The 22,367-nt window shown below is 36.2% G+C and overlaps 1 protein-coding gene across 4 annotated transcripts; it reads left to right on the forward strand.

The window, feature by feature from the left end:
- The first annotated feature begins 1,441 nt into the window (after positions 1–1,441).
- LRIF1 (ligand dependent nuclear receptor interacting factor 1) lies at positions 1,442–22,121 on the forward strand. 4 transcript variants are annotated; one of them, XM_061410857.1, is made up of 4 exons: positions 1,442–2,614; positions 15,620–17,121; positions 18,273–18,545; positions 19,550–22,121. In XM_061410857.1, exons 2-4 carry the CDS (start codon positions 15,625–15,627, stop codon positions 20,006–20,008), a joined length of 2,229 nt encoding a protein of 742 aa, XP_061266841.1. In that variant the 5' UTR covers positions 1,442–2,614; positions 15,620–15,624; the 3' UTR covers positions 20,009–22,121. The 4 variants fall into 4 exon arrangements, with proteins under 4 accessions (XP_061266841.1, XP_061266842.1, XP_061266839.1 ...); XM_061410855.1 differs by having other exon boundaries at positions 1,697–2,614; positions 15,612–17,121; XM_061410856.1 differs by lacking the exon at positions 1,442–2,614 and adding an exon at positions 11,677–13,733 and having other exon boundaries at positions 15,612–17,121.
- The last annotated feature ends 246 nt before the right edge of the window (positions 22,122–22,367 follow it).

The following is a 22,367-nucleotide window of genomic DNA, read 5'->3' on the forward strand; positions in this document are numbered from 1 at the left end:
ACAGCATCAACTGAAGTAGCTGAATGAGTGGTTTAATGAGTACACTTGACACTTTAATGCATTTCCCAGAACTTCTTTGAGAAATGGTTTTATTCTGCCAACATTCCAACTGGGAATGTTGCCAGCAGACATGCTTTAGCTATGCCTCCTTGAGTAATTGCCTTGGCTAAAGAGATCCTCCTCACCTAAGCTCATGCACCCTTCCCTGGAAAAGCCTGAATCCCACTTGGGAAGGCTTCAAAAGTTCATCTTAATTTTAGAGCTCTATGTGGGATCCTTGAAGGGCTTTATTAAGACTGGGCATCACAACCTAATTTTTCCCTCTGTCCAACTTTGCTCCCTTTTCTTCCTTTCTAGGACTGCAAGGAGATCCAACCAGTCCATTCTGAAGGAGATCAGCCCTGGGATTTCTTTGGAAGGAATGATGATAAAGCTGAAACTCCAGTACTTTGGCCACCTCATGTGAAGAGTTGACTCATTGGAAAAGACTCTGATGCTGGGAGGGATTGAGGGCAGGAGGAGAAGGGGACGACAGAGGATGAGATGGCTGGATGGCATCACTGACTCGATGGATGTGAGTCTGAGTGAACTCCGGGAGTTGGTGATGGACTGGGAGGCCTGGCGTGCTGTGATTCATGGGGTCACAAAGAGTCGGACACGACTGAGCGACTGAACTGAACTGAGGCTTCCCTGGTGGCTCAATGATAAGGAATCCATCAGCCAGTGCAAGAGACTTGGGTTCAAATTCCCAGGTAGGGAAGATCATCTGGAGAAGGAAATGGAAACCCACTCCAGCATTCCTGCCTGGGAAATCCCATGGACAGATGAGACAGGTTGGGCTACAGTTCACGGGGTCACAAAGAATCCAACAGGACTTACAGCTAAACAACATGCTTTCCTTCCACAGACACTGATCCCTAATAAACTTCCTGCCCACCAAAGTCTATCTGAAGAGTCTGCCTCCCAGGGAACCCGATCTGTGACAATGAGCTTCATTTATGAGAAGTGCTGATGAATATGAGAAGTTAAAAAACACAAAATTTAAGAAATGAGTGGTGAGAAAAATAAAACAAGCCAAGAATGGGCAACTCATTTAAGTAATTCTGCTTTCACAGACAGGAGGATGATCAAAACCAAGATAGTAAAAAGGGCTCAACACTGTGCCTCCTCTTTAGTATGGGGATATTTCACTAAAAGATAAATACCACTTACACACACAGGATTCGATATCACCAAAATTAATCTTTAACAAAGAGTGAATAGTAGTTTAAAAGTATTACTCTATGATAATCGAGACGTCAAGATCTTTCATTTCACTAACGAGTTAGGAGAATGACTAACCAACATTTATAAAAGACCAAAATAAACCTTTAACTTGGCTACCATACATCAGTCTCCTAAATTTGAACAGTATGAGCCTGTTTACATTTTTACTGCTGGTAGCTGATAAAACTAGATCTTTGAAACCACTCCTCCCACAACTTCCTCCTAGTCCCAGCTGAAGCCAAAGAGTCAACCCATTTCTCAGATAAGAGACTTAACAACAGTAATCAAGAGACATCTGCCAAGTATTTCTCTGGAGAGTCAGATAAAGATGCCAAAAAGTACGTCAATACAAGAAATGAAACTTTTAGGGAATGAAGAAACTATATGACAGTGTTATTTCCAGCAAGTATTAAGGGGTGGAGGGAGAACGTAGGTTAAGTCTCGAGGCAAACCTTTAAGTAAGAGAATAAAACCCGAGAGACCCACAGGAAGTAGCAATAAAACAGGCGCTTGCCACAGGCAGGTGTCTTAAAATTTTCTCACTCCGGAAGTTCCTATGACTACGAAAGAGCCCTCCAATGTCTTTTAAAGCACTGGCGGAAAAGAAAACAGACCAGCGGCAAATACAAAGGGAGGAAATTCGCGATTGCCCCGGAAACATTTTATTTTGCGTAGGCATCTGGAGAATTTTCTTTTGCGATTCGTTACTTGATCCGGAAGAAGAGATGGCAGACAGCACCTTTGATTGGATCGAAGTATAAGGGCGGGGCGCTAGTGAGCCAGTCATCTTGGCGACCGGATGTGACGATACAGGAAGCTGGCAGGCTGAGCTTTGCTAGCTGGCGGCTTTGGTGGGCGGGGTCGGATGGGCCCTTCTGGCTCGGTCTTTAAGGCTGACCAAGCACCCATAGGGGCGGTGCCATTAAGGCCACGCCTCCAGCGCTGACTCCGGGCGGCTGTGGAGCGAAGTCCCTGGCGCTGAGTGGGTGGAGACTCGAGACCCTTCTCTGAGAGGCTAGGGACGGACCCGCCCCGTCAGTCTCTTCTATTCTTCCGGTTTTTAGTGGCTGCGCCGCCTCCCTCCGAAGCCTAAGGATACACCCTCTTAAAAGCCTGCCATCTCTCTCCTTTCATCTTCGAACCCCTCTGAATTGCTCCGGGACAACTCCAGCCCAACATTCTCTCGCTCTCGCTCTCGCTCTCATTCTCGTCCCTTGGAGGACCTCGGCCCCGACACTGCCCCCTTTCCTGGATGTATTGGCCCCTCCCAACCCTATAAAATGTCCAATAACCCACAGAGGGTCTTCTTGAAACCTACAGAGGAAAAGTCAGGCAACGCCTCGCATTGGTAAGTACCGGTTTCTAATCTCCCTCGACCCGGCGGCCCCTCTCTAGTCTCTTAGCAGGATGTCGAGTCGGCCGTCGTTTCCTGAGGTTCTGCAGTTCAGACGCCTTTGATCCCTCTGGGTGAGCATTCCAGGGAAAGTGCGCGGCAGTTTGGCGCTTAGATCCCTTAAAGCACGTCCCCCTTCAGAGTCTGACGCAGTCAGCCTCTGCCCTGGCGCCGCAGGACTCCAGCGTCTGAATTTCATAGGCTGACAGAGTAGATCTCCATGGGAGAGGAAAATCAACATGGCCGGCGCGCCTGTATGACCAGAATCTTCTGGAAGATTCTCGCGCACTCGCAGAAAAACACGCAGCAATCAGAGCGGATTAGCAAGTGCAGCACAGGTGGCGCTGGACCGTCAGGGAAGATAGCTGTAATGTAAGAGTTTGTGCGAAGGAAAGGCTTTTTTTGGGGGGTAATTGATAAGAATATAGAAACTGAAAATTTGTTTTGGAATAAGGGAATTAATTTAAAAAAAATTTTTCAAATGATAGCTTTATTTGAAGATATTAAAAAATGAAAATAGAGGAATTATCATGTAAAATCCTTTGGAACAGCGTATTTGAAGCGGGTGTAATGAGAATGATGTATATATAAAGGAACTACATTTGTCAGAGGTAGATTCCTGTATTTCTTAGACACTTATTTGTAAATTTAGATAATAGTGTATCACTAACTCATTTTTAAAAAACGTATTATTCAAGATGAAATAAAACGAACAAAATTGTAAGCTAAGGTAGAATATTTTAAGTTAAACTGTCAATGGTTTGTGAGTATATAATAAGTGGTGAGAAAAAAGTTTGAGTCCCTGTAGAAGAAAATGTGAAGAAGAAACCATAGAAATGGAGATGTAAAAATCATGGAAGAGCGTTTATGTTTGAAGAAAACAGTATCACTAGGTTTAATCCTTGATTTGCTAGTTACTATTTGTGAGGCCAAATGACTTGGTTTCCAGTCTGTAAGTAAGAACACCCAGAGGTATTTTAAGGATTAAAAGAATGAATATCCTAAAATACTTAGTGCAGTAAAAATAGAAAAGCGTTGTTTAAATGTTAGCTATTATAATTTTAAGGATACGATTTTACTTCTGTAAAAATTTTTGCCCAGGAAGTAGGTAGTTACGAATAGATACGAAACCTAATTGTGATAAACACTTAAGCATGCATAATAATCTAAAACGAAATGGTCATCAAAAGTGGTTAGCTATAACTGCATTGAAAACTGCCAAGAAAGAGTCGTTGTATTTCAGATCATAGCAAGAGCCCACTTTTGTGCATGTCTGTTTTTTGTTGGTTTATTTTTGGTGGAAGTTGAGGGAAAGAGCAGAGATAGTGCCTTGTGTGGATACGCAAAAATGGAACTAGTCTTTAATGGTTGCTGATTTCTTCTATCTTGTCTTAATACCTGCATATTTGATAACGTTTGATTTATCCTAGTTTAATACAATTTGTTTCAGGGTTTCATTCTTTTTAAATACCAGAAATTAGAAGAACCTTACTTTTTGTTTATTGTGTACTTAATTATCCTGTTTCTACTTTTGGTTATATTTAAAAACATTGCAAATTGAATTATGTTTTCTACATTTATCAATTATTTGGAGTTAATTAACTCATTGGTTTATACATTATTTTTATCATCTTTGAATGTATTTTTCTTCAAGTCCTTAAGATTTTAAATCACATATTTGGGACATTTGCCAGATGCCTTTCTGAAGCTCTTTGACATTTATTTTGGTTACTGTTTGCATATTTGATTCTGTTGTTTTATAATTAATCTGCAGGACATTCAAAGATACTTTTGTAAATACGTGGATTAATGTCAGCTCTTTAGTTTTTTGGAAGCTTCATGGTCTTACATATCTGATGATATTTTTATTGTACAAAAGCATTTTTTACAAGCTTAAAATTATATGATTTTCTATGGATACTTGGATTTTTCTTGGGTTACCTCTTTCCTGCTGTAAAAGCTTTCAGTAATGTAATACAGAATGTTGATTGCTTTAAAAGTGTTTCTTTTAATTCATCGGTATAAAATGTAAAAGCCAAATTTAATCTTATAATACAAAGGAGAAATCTGGAAGATATCTGTGATAGTAGGCATTAAGTTTATTTAGATTTGAACTTTATATGTAAAGAGAAAACCAGGAGTCAGAATGGTACAGTTGAGGTACAAAGACCTTGATAGAGTTAGAGAAAGAAGATAGTTACAGAGACCTAGGTTCATGTTCTAGTTCATCACTTAGTATAGTTAAAACATTTGGTTAAAAGCTGTTCACTGAGTGCCTATGGTGTGACTGACTTTACTAAATGGAGAGACTGATTAAAGAATAGGCTATGGACCATGCCCATGAAAAACATTAACATCTAGGGGGAATTATAATACACTTGTTAATAATAATATGCACAGGATGATCCTGTGAGGGCATAGAGAAAGGAAATTGTGAGAAAGGTTTCTGGAGTGGCTGAGTTGGGGAATATTAAGTATTAGCTGTCCAAGTAAAAGATGAATGAAGGCTATACCCAGGCAGAGGAAATTGATTAAAAAAAAAAAAAAAGGTAGTATGATGTATTGCTAGTAATTGGTATTTATTGTTTGAGTCTATACTACAAGCAGGATAAATAGATAGCTCATAAGGATTTGCTAAAAAGATTAGACTTCTCTCCATTGGAGACCCTTCTGAGGATCTTAAGAAAGGAACTGTTCTAGTCATATGTCATTTTAGGTAACTGATGACAGTGTGGATTTGAGGTGCCGAGTCAGATGAATAAAGATTCTATTTCAGTTGTCCTTTCAGAGATTCTGAAAGTCTGTGCTAGAATGTAGAGCAAGGGTTGGATTCAAAGAAATACAGAAAGGCAAATGGGCAGATCTTGTCAGTGAATTGGTATGAAGAAAAGTGGGTCAATTATGCCAGTTTTCTGGGCAGATATTATCAAATTAATTGAGATGAGGAATACACCAAGAAAGCAATCAGTGAGATACTTGAATCTGAAATTCAGGTAGAGTCAAAGCTGGAAATTTGAGAGTCAGAGTTCACAAAGAGACTTGTGAGTCATCAGCTTAGAAGAATTATAATAAAAGCCTGTGATAATATATCCCACAATAATAAGAATTAGGATGCCATGTGATTGGCAGTTGGCTTCTATCCGCCTTTGACCCTTTGTTCTTAAATAGGGAGCTAAATGGGTGTCCTCAGTATGGGACTTGGTTTGGTTATAAAATGTTTCATTGTCAGTTTGGTGTGCATGTAGTTTTGTACAGTTGTTATTATCTTTGTTTATGTGATTTGAGTGTGTGTGTGTGTGTAAGAGAGAGAAACATACTATACTGGTTAAATGAAATCTATTTCTCATTAATATCTCAGTTTATGCATGAATTTTGAGGACCATATTATATTGAGGTTATGCTAAAGTAAATACAAGAAAGTGAATGGGATTCCCTAAGAAAGCATGTCATTCTGAATAAGTTCTTTAATATTACTAAACTTCCATTTTCTCAACTATAAAATGGGAATGGCAGTACCTACCTTGTTGGACTGTTTATAAAGAGTAGAGTTAATGACAACTATTTATAACAACATGTTATACATATGATGTCATATGAAATATATTATATATATTATTATATTATGTATTTGTATATGTTATGTGTGTACATAATAGAGAATAATTATAGATTATTATAATAATCATAGAGAGTAAGTTGGAAAAAATCTCTTAGCAGTTGAAAATTTTGTGAAATTATCTACAAAATGTTTATTAACCTACAAAAATTTTTTTAAATTATTTTTGGTTGCACTGGGTCTTTGTTGCTGAGCATGGGCTTTCTCTAGTTGCAGTGATCAGGGGCTACTCTTGGTCACGGTGCACAGGCTTCCCATTGTGCTGACTTCTCTTGTTGCTGAACACAGGCTCTAGGCACATCGTTTTCAGTAGTTACACCACAGGGGCTCGTTAGATGTGGCTCACGGGCTCTAGAATGTGGACTCAATAGTTGTGGCACGTGGGCTTTAGCTACCTGTGATGTGGGGAACCTTCCCAGACCAGGGATCAAACCTGCATCCCCTGCATTGTCAGGATGACTCCTATCCACTGTACCATCAGGAAAGTCCTAACCTGCAAAATTTTTATGATTCTGTATCAAATCTGTAAGTGCTTCATTCAAAATGAAAAGTCAAAAATGTCAAAAGTTATATAATAAGTTTATTTAATATCTTTTATTAAAGTTCTCACATTTTCATAAGATTACCTGATTCATTTACTTGATCTTGGACAGAAATTATAATATTTTAATGGAAGATAATGTCTAGCATGTATTGGGAGCTTATCAGGATCCCAACCAGTTATAGTAAAACTTAGAAATAAAGAGAGATTCGAAGAAATTAAGTTTACCAAAGTCAATTAATAATTGGGAGAGCTAGGATTAGAAGCCAGTAATCTTCTAATACATTTCTCTCTTCTCTTTTAAAATCTTAAAACTAACTTTCCAAAGTAATTTCTCAGTTCAAATCCTAATTGATTTAAAGTAATTAGCATGTTTATTATTCTTTAAGTGGCCTAACCAGAACATGGGATGCAAAATCTGGCTCTAGTTTTAGTTCTAACTTTAGCTAGAAGAAAATAATCTTTAGTATCTTAAATGGAATGTCTCTTCTGTATCTGAAAAAAATGTACAGTGATTGAAGAAGTATGAATTTCATCCTGGTTTATCACTTCTTTCCTTAGCATTCTGCATTTCAGTTTAATCTTTAGAACTCATTCCATTTATTACTAGGAAATCATGGATTTTTTAAAAATTACAGCTTGTAGGATTCAGTTTAGCTAATATTGTTAACAGTGTGCCAGTTGCTCTATTACGTATAGAGAACATAGATATGAATAGGTCTCTGGCAGATCATATAAATCTCTACTGATATACTGACATAGAAGAGACTGTATTTTCCATCCCTTTTTTGAGGGGAAGTGGAAAAGAGGGAAAAACTCTGGATTAGATTTAAAAAGAGTTTGTATAGTATAAATATTTTTTATAAAATGAATACAGGGGTCTATGTGAATGACCTATTGGAAGCCTGTGTGATTTGCTTAACTGCTGTGCTAATTAAAATGTGTTTACGTGTGTGCTAAGTCGCTTCAGTGGTATCTGACTCTTTGTGACCCTATGGGCTGTAGTTGGCCAGATTTTTCTGTCCATGGGATTCACCAGGCAAAAATACTGGAGTGGGTTGCCATTTCCTCCTCTAGGGGACCTTCCTGACCCATGGATCGAACCCACAACTCTTATGTCTCCTGCATTGGCAGGCAGGTTCTTTACCACTAGTGCCATCTGGGAAGCCCTTAAACGTGTTAGTTGCTCAGTCATGTCCCACTCTTTGGGACCCCTTTGGACTGTAGCCTGCCAGACTCCTCTATCCATGGAATTCTCCAGGCAAGAATACTAGAGTGGGTTGCCATTTCCTTCTCCAGCGGATCTTCCTGACACAGGGATGAAACCCAGGTCTTGTACATTGCAGGCAGATTCCATACCATCAGAGCCACCAGGGAAGTCCAAAATGTGTTTTCCGCTATGCAAATAATTAATTATAAAAGCATGGATTCTGTTCTGTTGAAACTTCTAATCTGTTAGCCAGATATTACTGACAGATGAAATACATTAACTAAACAATACAGGTGTTGAGGCATTTTAATATGTTTGAAATATTTCAAAGAGTTGCATTATTTTTTATATAATTTTGTTAGGGCCTTCTGTGCTTGGTATTGGAAGAATAATTACAAAATAAATGATACAGTCTCTGACCATAAGGAGTTTCAGCCTTACTGAGGAAAACAATAGTTTACTCATTTAAAAAAATTAACTAATAAAGACAATACAGAAGGCATTATATAACTCCTGGCATTAATGGCAACAAGAGTGCTTTCAGGATACCAAGTTGGGAGAAATTAATGTGAGTTTGAGTGTCTAGAAGATATTTCGTAGAGAAAATGCATTGGTTCTCAATTTATAACTTTTAAATTGTTAGAGAAGGAAAAAAAAAAAAACTTGAAGAATAGTTAGAGTAAATATTGTACATGGGACAATCCAGAATAGTAAAGACCTTTATGATAAGACCAGAGATTTTATGTTGAGATGTTATAGAAGATTGGTTGAGACTAGGTTGTAGATGATTTTAACATCAAACTGAATTGGCAGTGATGAATTATTGAAACTTTGAGCAAGAAGGCAACAGGATGAAAACAATGATTTAGTCTGCCAGAGATACATCATAATAATGGCTGCAATCAAGCAATCTAGTTTAAAAGTCAAAGCCAAAAAATATAGGGATGAGATAATGAGGACAGGACACAAGGTGATACAGGTCTGATCTTAGAAGTAGAAGTGGTGACGACGAAGAAAGAGAATATGATGAAGAGGTGTAAAAAAAGGGGAAAAATGTAGACTTGGTGATTCATTCAGTATACATTTATTGTATGTTTATCCTTTGTAGGTATCTAGGTATCTATACAAGGTACTCTGAATTAAAGTTGAATAAGGAGGGTGGTAAAGATAGAGATGACTAGGTATTTTAAGACCTAAGTGACTTGGAAAATAGTATGCTGACACATGACTGGATGGTAAGAAAGTATTAGTTTTCAGTACAGAGTAATTTTAACTTTAATGGTTTTAGAAGTGAAAATATTTGGTCAGGCATTACAAATATGGAATTGAGATAAATATTAAGGAATAGGAAGAGAGATAAATAATAGAGTCATTATTGCAGAGGAGATAATTTAAGATAATAGATGAAGCTTTGAACTGTTACCCTGATGCAGTCTTTATGGAAGAATGCCTTAAAAAAAATTTTTTTTTTAATTGAAATATGGTTGATTTACAAAGGAATGTCTTGAAAGAAAAATAGTGAAGAACTGTACTTTCAGGAGTAGTCATAGTTGGATGCTTAAAATGCAGAAAATTAATAAGAAATGGAACAGAAAGACAAAACAAATACTGCACACAATGGAAACTGTGTTAGGAAGAGGTTCAAGATAGGCAGATAATTAGCTACCAATGTTAGCTTCAGCAGAGAGCACCTAGGAAATGAAGACAAAGAATAAGCCAGATTTAACTGTGAGGACATACTTGGTAATCTTTGAAAATAAGGTGTAGTAGAATATGGGGGGAAAATAGATTGCAGAAGACATGAGCTTCAAGTCAACTTTCTAGCATATCAGCAACAGAAAGTTAACTGTGGTTCATTAACACCATGTACCCACTTCCTGTCACTGAATGTAAGCACCCACATCCTAATCATCTCTCTAATCCAAATGACTTCAGCATCTGTATGGGTAATCTCTTTTGTCACCTGGTCTTTCAGTACACAGATCTTTTTCTTCAATGTTTTCTCCATTTTATCACCATCAATCCACTTCTGTAGTTGTTATCAGATGAAATTGCTGCATTTACAAAATTTTGGTTTTAGGCATCCTGCTTTCCAAACACCACAGTTCCTGTATTTTAGCTTAGTTGTTTTAAGTACTCCCACGCTGACTTTTTTATCTGGCCCTTCAGTCTATTCCCTTTATTTTCTCCCTATGAAAGTGAAAAAGTGAAAATGTTAGTTGCTCAGTGACGTCCGACTCTTTGCAACATCATGGACTGTAGCCTGCCAGGCTCCTCTGTCTGGGAGGAGCAAGAATTCTCCAGGCAAGAATACTGGAGTGGGTATCCATTGCCTTCTCTAGGTCTTCTCAACCTAGGGATCAAACCTGGCTCTCTAGCATTGTAGGCAGATTCTTGACTGTCTGAACCACCAGGGAATCCCCTTTGTCCCTAAATGTTAGGTTTTATATTCTCATTTTCATCCCATCTAGTATAGATTCTGCATTTCATTATTTGAAAAAAATTTTCAATACCCTAAGATCATTTGCTGCTCTTTGATTTTTGTTACACCCTTCTGAAGCCACTGCAACCTTGGGTGAACTTAGTGATAACACTTTCTCTTTGGCTATACCTGGTAAAACAAGGAGACTAACAAGCACAGTTGGTATAACTGTAAATTAATGATCGTTACCTACCTCTCTGGGGCATTTACAGTGTCTAATGACTCTGATATTTTCTAAAGTCAGCTTATTCTTGCTGAAAGACTGTTTTTGCATCTTTTTTATTTTTTATTTTTCTAGCTAAGTTTTTCTCGTATTTGTGTGTGTGTGTTCTAACTTTACAGTATTGTATTGGTTTTGCCATACATCAACATGAATCCACCACAGGTGTACACGTGTTCCCCATCCTGCACCCCCCCTCCTCCCTCCCCTACCATCCCTCTGGGTCATCCCAGTGCACCAGCCCCAAGCATCCTGTATCATGCATCGAACCTGGACTGGCAATTCATTTCACATATGATATTATACATGTTTCAATGGCATTCTCCTAAACCATACCACCCCTTCCCCTCTCCCACAGAGTCCAAAAGACTGTTCTATACATCTGTGTCTCTTTTGCTGTCTCGGATACAGGGTTATTGTTACCATCTTTCTAAATTCCATATATATGCTTTAGTATACTGTATTGGTGTTTTTCTTTCTGGCTTACTTCACTCTATATAATAGGCTCCAGTTTCATCCACCTCATTAGAATTGATTCAAATGTATTCTTTTTAATGGCTGAGTAACACTCCATTGTGTATATGTACCACAGCTTTCTTATCCATTCGTCTGCTGATGGACATCAAGGTTGCTTCCATGTCCTGGGTATTATAAACAGTGCTGCGATGAACATTGGGGTACACATGTTTCTTTCAATTCTGGTTTCCTCGGTGTGTATGCCCAGCATTGGGATTGCTGGGTCGTATGGCAGTTCTATTTCCAGTTTTTTAAGGAATCTCCACACTGTTCTCCATAGTGGCTGTACTAGTTTGCATTTCCACCTACAGTGTAAGAGGGTTCCCTTTTCTCCACACCCTCTCCAGCATTTATTGCTTGTAGACTTTTGGATCGCAGCCATTCTGACTGGCATGAAATGGTACCTCATTGTGGTTTTGATTTGCATTTCTCTGATAATGAGTGATGTTGAGCATCTTTTCATGTCTTTGTTAGCCATCTGTATGTCTTTGGAGAAATGTCTGTTCAGTTTTTTGGCCCATTTTTTGATTGGGTCGTTTATTTTTCTGGAATTGAGCTGCAGGAGTTGCTTGTATATTTTTGAGATTAATTCTTTGTCAGTTGCTTCATTTGCTATTATTTTCTTCCATTCTGAAGGCTGTCTTTTCACATTGCTTAGAGTTTCCTTCGTTGTGCAGAAGCTTTTAATTTTAATTATGTCCCATTTGTTTATTTTTGCTTTTACTTCCAGTATTCTGGGAGGTGGGTCATAGAGGATCCTGCTGTGATTTAAGTCGGAGAGTGTTTTGCCTATGATCTCTTCTAGGAGTTTTATAGTTTCTGGTCTTATGTTTAGATCTTTAATCCATTTTGAGTTTATTTTTGTGTATGGTGTTACAAAGTGTTCTAGTTTCATTCTTTTACAAGTGGTTGACCAGTTTTCCCAGCACCACTTGTTAAAGAGATTGTCTTTTCTCCCTTGTATATTCTTGCCTCCTTTGTCAAAGATAAGGTGTCCATAGGTGCGTGGATTTATCTCTGGGCTTTCTGTTTTGTTCCATTGATCTATATTTCTGTCTTTGTACCAGTACCATACTTTCTTGATGACTGTGGCTTTGTAGTAGAGCCTGAAGTCAGGTAGGTTGATTCCTCCATTTTAGTCTCTTGACCTGACTTGTGGTCTCAATTTCCTACCTCTTTTTCAAACTTTACATTATTAATTGTCCCTCTTTCTCCTTTATTTCCAGTCTCTCCCTTTTGGTGACTCACATGAGTATTCATGCTCAAGTTCAGAGATCCTCAGCTTCCAGATCTAATGCTTGATGATCTGAGGTGGAGCTGATGTAATAACTGATATAATAATAATAGAAATAAAATGCATGATAAATGTAATGTGATTGAATCATCCTGAAACCATCCCCCCACCCTGGTTCATGGAAACATTGTCTTCCATGAAACCAGTCCCTGGTGCCAAAAAGAATGGGGACTGCTGCTCTAGTTCACCTAACATTAAAAAAAAAAAAAAACTCCTCTTTGACCCCGTTTAGTTTCCAGCTACTTGCCAGTTTTTCTCTTTCCCTTTACATCCAAAGTTCATCAAAGTGTTATCTATCTTTGCTGTTTTCATATTCTTTCTTCATATTCACTCCTACTGACTTCTTTCCACACAAAACTGCCCTTTAATGCCATCAGTGATCCTCATGCCATTAATTCCTGTATACATTTTTAATCTGCTTTCTATTTGGTCTCTCAGAAATTTTCAGTGGAATTACCTAGTTTTCTTGAAACTCTTTCTTCCTTTGTCTTCAATTGCCTCAGAATCTCTTGGTTTCCTTTTTACCACTGAGATAGTGGGAAGCTGATGAAACATTTTAAGTAGGGAAGGGCCAGCCAGCTTTAAGAGTGCTAGGTAATTTGAAGAGAAGACGATAGACTAAAGAAAAGATTGGTTGTTAAGCTACTATAACAGACCAAGCCAGAGATAGACTGGGGTGGGAACGACTGATTTGGAAACAGTTGACTAGATCAAGAGAAAGGTAGGAAATAATATCAACAGGATTTTGAGATAGATTGGGTATATATGGTTAGAAAGCTGGAATTACTTGTTAGAAAGCTGGAATTACTTGTTTAGATTTAGGATCTAAGATAGTTGGGATACCATTTACTTAAGGAAGAACATTGGAAAAGACTGTGTCTAGTTTTAGGTGTGTTTGAGATTGTGAATGGAAATGTCAAGAGGGAAGTTGGACATACAAGCCTGACTCAAAAGAGCTAAGATATAAATATTTGAATTGTTGATATATAAATGGTAATTTAAGTCATGTATATAAAATAAATCATCTGGGGCAAAGCTTATTGAGTAGGAAGAGTTCACTTTAAACTTTGTTGAATTCCAACATTTTAAGGCTGATTCAAGGATTGGAGTTGGCAAAGAAGACTGAGGAACCACTACAAATATAGAAGAATATGGTATCTAGGAAGCCTTGGGAAGAAAATGTTATAAGAAAGGAGTAAGCATGTTTGTTGTCATACAAATAGATCATCATCTCAATGATAATTGCCTATTTACATGTTCATGTACCCAACAGTTTAAGTTCTTTTAGGGATTGTGGGTTGAACTACATTGGAAACTAGCAAACATTTTCTGTAAAGGGCTAGATAGTAAATATTTAGGCTATATAAGCCATATGATCTCTTCTGCAACTACTGAACTCTTGTTGCAGCATGAGAGTAGCCATGTACAGTACATAAAAAGTAGGGGTGACTCTGTACTAATAAAACTATTTATGGATCAGTTCAGTTCAGTCGCTCAGTCGTGTCTGACTCTTTGCAACCCCATAAACTGCAGCACACCAGGCCTCCCTGTCCATCAGTGAGTTTGAAATTCATAATTTTTACATATCACAAAATACTTGTGATTTTTTTAAAAAAGATTTTAAAAAAGCATTCTTAGCTTGTGTACTGCATAGAATTTTTTACTTTGATTTGTATTAATACCTGAGGCTTAAAAAACACCTTTAGGCAGTAAAACATACCTTTACACTACTGAGAATTCTAATTATTATTTCATTGTTTTTCATTCTTAATTTTTTTTCATCTGATCTTAGTCATATAAAGCCGTGTTAACTGTATAGGACATGGACTCTGTACCCATATTGCTAGAATTTAGCATGAGAAACAGTACATAAACTGGTGAAAAAAAAATTAAGATATGGTAAAAACCTGTGATATATGTACCCTGAAGAAAGTTAATTAATTAATGTTATTAATTATGAAGGAGGAACAAGGGTAGTTAAAAGTGGCCAGAGGATGTATCTTGGAAATATCATTTATGTTGAGACTTAAGTTACATGGGTGGATGAAGAATAACTAATTAATAACTAATTAGCATGTGTGAGGACCCTGATTCCCATACTAAAGGTTTAGTATTTTCCAAGAGCTGAAGGTTGGTTTTAGGTATATATTTAACTAATCTACAGATAATTAATTATACGATCTGATACTGGTATGTATTGATTTTTTCTTTAAAATCAGACAACCTGTGCTAAGTAATAGCTAATAACTATCAGGATCAAAATAGGCTGTTAAAAAGGAATACTGACTTCCAGAGTATTTGATAGTTTATAGTGAATGATGTCATTCGTATTCCATATTCATTGAAAGCCATTCAGCTGAAATGATGTTGCTATTAAAATATGGATTGACAGACAGTTGAAACTAATATGAGTAATTGCCATACCAAGAGCTATTTAGTACTAAATGTCAAACGTACTGAAATCAAAGAAGAATTTGCTTCCTACATGAGTAACTCAGTTTAGTCTCCAGACATGTGGCACATGAAGGTGGTGTCTTAAGAGATGTGTTGAGCAAAAGAATAGCTGACAGTAGAACTTGTCATTATCAGTGGGAAGAACACAGAACAGATTAGCTAGGGAAAGAAAAGAGCGAGGGAAATAGAATGACATAAATGGAGGTAAAATGAGAATCATGGTCAGTAATAGTAAAGAAGGAGGACTAGAGGAAAGAATTTAAGGAAGAAGGGAGAATATGTGGTTTAAGAGGAGCATATTCTAGTAGGTGAAATTTTATACAAGATAAAACCTTAGGAAAGTCTAATTTTAGTTTTAAGAATAAATGCTAGTATCTCATATGCATTGCCTAATCATATGAGAAGATCTAAATCAAAGCTTGCTATATCTTTGATTATCTCTTCTACTTCAAAATCTTTCTTTTGCAGTATTTCACTTTGAAAACTCAAAGTGTCAAATTACATACTTATATTTTATAAACTTTTACTTTTAAAAAATAATATTTACAAATACTTGTTTTTAAATAAAATGTATATACCATGTAGTATGTTGTATTTATTTACTCAATCTTTTTTTAAGTGTTTCAGGCTGCATGTACCAAGTAGTTCAGACGATTGGCTCGGATGGAAAAAACCTTCTGCAATTACTTCCAATTCCTAATTCCTCTGGAAATCTTATGCCACTAGTTCAATCTTCAGTCATGTCTGATGCTTTGAAAGGGAATACAGGAAGTCCAGTTCAAGTTACTTTTCAGACTCAGATTTCCAGCTCTTCCACAAGTGCATCAGTTCAATTGCCCATTTTTCAGCCAGCCAGTTCTTCAAACTATTTTCTTACAAGAACAGTAGATACAGCAGAAAAAGTTAGAGTTACTTCTGTGGGGACTGAAAATTTTACCTCATCAGTTTCTAAAGTTCAGAGTCATGGTGTGAAAGTTGATGGACTCACCATGCAAACATTTGCTGTTTCTCCCTCTTCAACACAAAATGATTCATCTTACATTTTAGTAAATACCCAGAATCTCCCAATGACTGTGAAGTCTCCGGTTTTGCCTTCTGGGCATCATTTACAGATTCCAGCCCATGCTGAAGTGAAATCTGTACCAGCGTCATCATTGCCTCCTTCAGTTCAGCAAAAGATACTTGCAACTGCCACCACAAGTACCTCAGGAACAGTTGAGCCCTCCCAAATACCTACTGTTATTTATGTATCTCCTGTAAATACAGTGAAAAATGTAGTTACCAAGAACTTTCAAAACATTTACCCAAAACCTGTTACAGAAATAGCAAAGCCAATGATATTAAACACCACACAGATTCCAATGAATGTTGCTAAAGAGACACAGTTAAAAGGTGGTCAGCATTCTCAAGCTGCTCCAGTGAAATGGATTTTTCAAGAAAATCTACAGCCTTGCACTCCATCTCTTGTTCCTGTTAAATCTTCAAATAATGTGGCTTCAAAGATTTTAAAAACTTTTGTAGATAGAAAAAATTTGGGAGATAATACTGTAAATATGCCACCATTGAGTACCATCAGTCCTACTGGGACACAATCCAAAAGTATGCCTATTAAAGATAATGCTTTGGTTATGTTTAATGGGAAAGTCTATCTCTTGGCTAAAAAGGGGACAGATGTTTTGCCATCACTAATTGACAAACAGAATTCAGTTTCTTCTGATATTCCACCAAGAAAAGATGCATCACAGATAGTGAGCTCAAGTCCAGTCACAGAAATATCCAGAGAGGTTGTAAATATTGTTTTGGCTAAAAGTAAATCTTCCCAGATGGAGACAAAATCAGTTTCAAATACTCAGCTTGCTTCCATGGCCAATTTAAGGGCAGAGAAGAATAAGAAAGTGGAGAAACCATCTCTTTCTGCCCCAAACCCACATAGTATGAACCAATCTATTAACTACTTAAAGCAGAGTAAGACTTTATTCTCAAAGCCAGTCTTACCAGATGGATTTAGTACAGGACAAAATGCCCCCAGGAAAGGAAATATCATCCAGAGCATAGAGAAAATAAGTTCCTCTGTTGATGCAACAACTGTTACTTCACAACAGTGTGTTTTCAGAGACCAAGAACCAAAGGTAATTTTCCCATGTCAGGGTGTTCTTTTTATCTTATGTATATAGAAAATTTTTCTTTCTTGATTCTTAGTTATCTATGATACCTCTTTTTCCCTCCTCTCCCATCCTCCTTTTCATCATATACATATCATACACAGGTGAATGCTTAAGCCAAAGCTTTCATTTGAGGGAAATGTTTGAGAAGTGTAATAGAAACCAAACAGTATTTTTCTCTTGAATCATTTGGCATGCCAAATCTTCAGAGCAAAATTAAACAAATCACAGAGCAACAAGATTCAGAAGAGTTGGAGAAGGATAATGTGAAGTCAAAGCTTCGTAAAATTATGTGTGTAAATATATATATGCATGCTTATATTTGTACACATAAGTACATATACATACATGTATTTAAGAGCTTACTTTTAGTATAAGAAGAGATTAATGTTAGGCATAGAGGAGAGCTGGGATTTGTTTGTTTTGTGGTAGGGAGCTGTCTGGCAGTTTTTTAGGTAGATGGTGGAAAGGGTAGGACTTGACTAATTAACACCTTTCATTCATATGTGGAAAAAAGTTATCAACATCCTGATTTTTTTTTTTTTAATATACAAGTTTCCTTTTCCTTTTTCTAGCCCTTCTTTCTGATTCCTCATTCAGTTACCCAACATATCCACATAATTATTTCTGTTCTACTTAAGATATGTGTATGTGTGACCTCTAAATATTTGTACTTAGAGGTCTACTTAATAATCTCAGTATTTTCCCCTTTTGTACAGAATTCATTGAACTCCAGGGATATAAGGAGGTAAATTCTCATTAAGTACGATTGATTAAAGGTATAAGAGTTTTTCAAAAAATGACAATTTCCAACAATGTCATATAGATTATCTTCAACTTGTTATTAGTCTGTATTCTCATTTCATTTGTTTGAGAATTGACTGCCTGTTACCTTCCTAGTACAAGAAAGTAAAATTGTAGGGGAGCATTTTGGTTTTGCCCAGTAAAGTTCAGCTTTCCAAGTGTGGGTGGTAACGTAAGACTAATGCAATCCAACCATTTAGGACTTTAAAGCATGGCATTTTAAGTAAGATGAGGTAATTACTTAGTTGCTAGTGTGATAAAATAGCTTAAGTAATTGGCAGTATTGTTTGTGTGTTTTCTTTTCCTATTTCCAGATCCAGAATGAGATGGCATCAACATTAGAAAAAGTTACTCAAGAAAGAAATGACAAGAACAGTTCTCAACGAAGAAGCAATAAAGTGTCATATCTGAAGAGTGATGCTGAACTTAAAAAGATATTTGGTATCACTAAAGATTTGAGAGTGTGCCTTACTCGGATTGCTCAGCAGTTGGGCTCTGGAGAAGGTTTTGATTCCATTAGCCCTTTGGTGAAGAGTGAAACTTACAAAGAGGCAGAGTTTATAGTGAAGGAGGAAGGGAGAAAACAGGTAATAGATTTTCCTTTTTTATTATTATTATTTTTTACTTTACAATATTGTCTTGGTTTTGCCATACATCAACATGCATCTGCCATGGGTGGGGGTTCAGGATGGGGAATTCATGCACACGTGAACACAGGTAATAGATTTTAAAGTATCCTTTGTAGGTATTCCAAAGATACATGAATGTATTAATTTTCTTGATTTTTATTTTTTAGTCTTATGCGTTAATATGAATGATAGTTCTTACCAATATTGCGTCTATATGTATTATACCAAAACATATAAGAAAATAAGATGTGCACAAGTAAAAAGATATCTCCAGTTAATTAAAATGTTGTTTAGGGAATTCCCTGGAAGTCCGGTTGTTAGGACTCCACATTCTCACTGTCGAGGACCCAATCCCTTACTCAGGGAACTAAGATCCCTCGAGCTGCACAGTGTGGCCAAAAAAATTTAAAAAGGAAAATAAATGACAGAAATGTAAGGAAAATATAAGCATGTAGATATTCACTGCAGTATTGCTTTTACTATAAGCCTTAAGAGAAATCTACACAATAATGATGAACCAAAAAATCCCTGTAACGTTGCCTACTGTCATTCTACTTATAAATGTTTCCTTATTGTTGAATATCCTGAACTTCAGATCAGAAACCAGTCAACCTTTCCCAGTGATAATCTTTCATATGTGCCTACTGTGCAGATGAAAAAAAAATGTTAGATAAATTCTATTTCTTAGGCTCTTCACAAATGATTGTTAAGCTTTTGTTGTAGATCAATATAGCTTCTATTAGTTGACTTAAGCAGGAAAATAGGCAATTTATTCTCAGTGACTGTCACTGGGACATTGCCATTCACTTTGATACCATACAGTGGCAAACATTACTTTCTTCCTGTAGTTGTTCTCAGTAGTTTTGTTGAGTTAAATTTAATGGCTAAATATTTGTAACTGGACATATTTTTAAATTCAAGAGTATAATAAACAGCAATAATGTTTTATTTTTCTTTTGAAGTCTTACTCAAAACTGCAGCAGGGTATTGATAAGAAAAGAAAAGCAAAAACCACTAAGAAGATGGATCACCCAAAGAAGAGAAGAACCAGTAGTGTTAATAACACAACTATAAATGGAGGAACTAATGTCACCAGTTCCCAGCTCATTAGCAGTATTTTACCAACTTCAGATGTGTCAAACCATAACATCCTCACAAGCTGCAACAAAACCAGAGAAAAAAATAGAACTGAGGTAGAGCACTGTACTCATGGAAACCAAGAAAAAGACATATTGAACTCAAGTACAGCTTTTGAACAAAGCCATTCCTTTAATAAAAATTATACTGAAGATATTTTCCCAATGACACCACCAGAGTTAGAAGAAACCATTAGAGATGAAAAGATACGAAGACTTAAGCAAGTGCTGAGAGAGAAAGAAGCAGCTCTTGAAGAAATGCGTAAGAAGATGCATCAGAAATAATACAATGGCTGTTCTTAAAGGCATCAGTGAAATAGCTATGTTTTTTCATATACTTTTGCATTGTTATAGGGCATTCTGAAAGTGTTTTTGAATGTAAAAGTTGTCTTTTCATCAGCTGATTGTAAAATTTTATGTAAGAAATACAGAAAAGATTAACTCATGTTTGACTTTTATGAATAACTCATGGGATATCTGAATCTTTGTCTATAGGTACCTTTTTTTGGAAGGAAAAATTTTCTATTTTTCTATTACTTCAACTAGAATTCCCTAAGTTTGAATATTTGTTATTTGTATGTTTAACTAAATTGCCCAGATGTTATTCCAACAATAGTTAATTATTGTGTACTTTTAAAATTATATAATCCAAGATAGGAAATCAACTTAAAACTTAGCTTTGCCAGTGGACTTGTATCTTTATATGTCTCTTTACCCATAAAATGACAATATCTTCTACTCACCATTGTTGTAAGTTTTTCTTAAATTTCATGAAAGAAAATGTATTATAGCAGCAGCATTAAAAACTTCAAACATTTTTCAAGAGTGAGGGATGTTTTGTAACTTTTACAAAGTAGTTGCATATGATACAAAATGGGTTTTAGAATTCAGGCTAGATAATGTATTGTTTGCTTAAAGTGGTATGTTATCTCTAGGCAAATGCTTCCGTTTTTTGAAATATGTAAATATATGACTAAGGTTGTGTGAAAAGTAAATCTGAACATGGCCACATTTAATACTTTTTAAAATTGTAAAGTGTAGCTTTTCTTAATAGAGCCAGACATTTTAATCTCTGGTTATCTTTGATTTGGAGAGTTGTAGAGATAGGGATTAAGGGAAAGGAGGAAAAGGTTATTTTTAAGAAATAATAAATTTCTGGAAGTAAGGTCAAATAAAACCTGGACATTGGCAACAAAATAGAAAACAGAAAGTCAGAAAATACTGAGAGGGAATAAAACAAATGCAAACTGAGTGTCAACTAGATTCTCTTGCCCCCCCCCCCTTTTTTCTGTAACTTTATTAAGGTAATTTGCATATTGTAATTTCACCCTTTTGAAATGTACAGTTATTCACACAGTTGTGTAACCTTCAACATGATCTAATTTTAGATCATTTTCATTACCACCTAGAAAACGTCATACTCATTAGCAGTCACTCCCCAGACCCTTCTTTCCGCATCCCTTGGCAACACAACAATACACTTTCTGTCTCTATAAATTTGCCTAGTTTAGACAGTCATATGCATGGAATGAACCATTCAGTATATTTTCCTTTGTGACTGATTTCTTTGAGTTAGTTTAATATTTTCAAGGTTCATCTGTGCTGTCACATGCATTCATACTTAATTTTTTAAATTGCTAATATTCCATTGTATGGATATACCATACTTTGTTTATCCATTTGTTTATGGACATTTGGGTTGTGTACACTTTGGCTACTAGGATGTTATATTGCTATGTTTTTCTGAATGTTTGGGTATATGTTTTTGTGTAGACATAATGTTTTCAAGTCTCTTGGGTATATACCTAGGAGTGTAATTGCTGGGCCATACCCTAACTTTGAGGAACTGCCAGATTATTCCAGGCAGATTTTTCTCCCCCTTCTCCATCATATTAGATTTTGTTAAGGACACCAGCAACTACCATGTTGCTAGATCCAGTGGTCAGTTGTCAGTCTTCTTAATTTATCTGTCTGTGGGGAGATTAGTTCATGAATTAATTACCTCCTTTGAAAAAAAATTTAAGCTTTAAAAAAAGAAGCAGTACATGTCCATTTTGGGAAAATTGCAAATACAACAATCCAAAATATTAAAATTTCACTTTCCTATCAAGCTAAAATATTAAATGTTGGAGCTTGGGTATACATAATTAAAGGCTATCAGTAAATAGGTACCATTTGAAGCCATTGGTCTGAATAACTTCACTTAGGGAAACAGTATAAACAGAGAAGAAGGTGAAATTGTGGGCTCATGTCTTAATACAATTAAAGATTGGGGAAAGGGCAGTCTCAAATGAATTTTGGGAATCAGAAGCTTCTTGAATTAATTGTATTTATAAATCCTTGGATAGTGCCTGACAGCGATGTATCAGTATTTGTTAAATAAAATCATCTAAAATCATCCTAATAGACATATTGCATCCATTTTCATTTCATTTCATTTTCTTACTTTACCTCCTCCTTTTGATGCTTTCTGCTTTTATTATTAAGGCTTTGCTTCTCATGGAATTATCAAGCACCCATTTTTTTCTGATAATAAATTCCATAATATGGAATGTAGCTTGAATCCTTTAGAGCAAAATTCTCAAATTTTATCTATACTGATGGTCTCAAACTCTTATTTCTCATTTGAAATTCACTCAAATTA

The sequence above is a fragment of the Bos javanicus genome, chromosome 3, assembly GCF_032452875.1.
Source record: "Bos javanicus breed banteng chromosome 3, ARS-OSU_banteng_1.0, whole genome shotgun sequence".
NCBI classification, from domain to species: Eukaryota; Metazoa; Chordata; class Mammalia; order Artiodactyla; family Bovidae; genus Bos; species Bos javanicus.

Bases quoted from the DNA above. Each gene is read 5' to 3' on its own strand.
- LRIF1 (XM_061410855.1), top strand. From the start codon at position 2,547: ATGTCCAATAACCCACAGAGGGTCTTCTTGAAACCTACAGAGGAAAAG. The intron at 17,122-18,272 runs GTAATTTTCCCA...TCCTATTTCCAG, and splicing joins TCAGAGACCAAGAACCAAAG to ATCCAGAATGAGATGGCATC. The intron at 18,546-19,549 runs GTAATAGATTTT...TTTCTTTTGAAG, and splicing joins AGGAGGAAGGGAGAAAACAG to TCTTACTCAAAACTGCAGCA.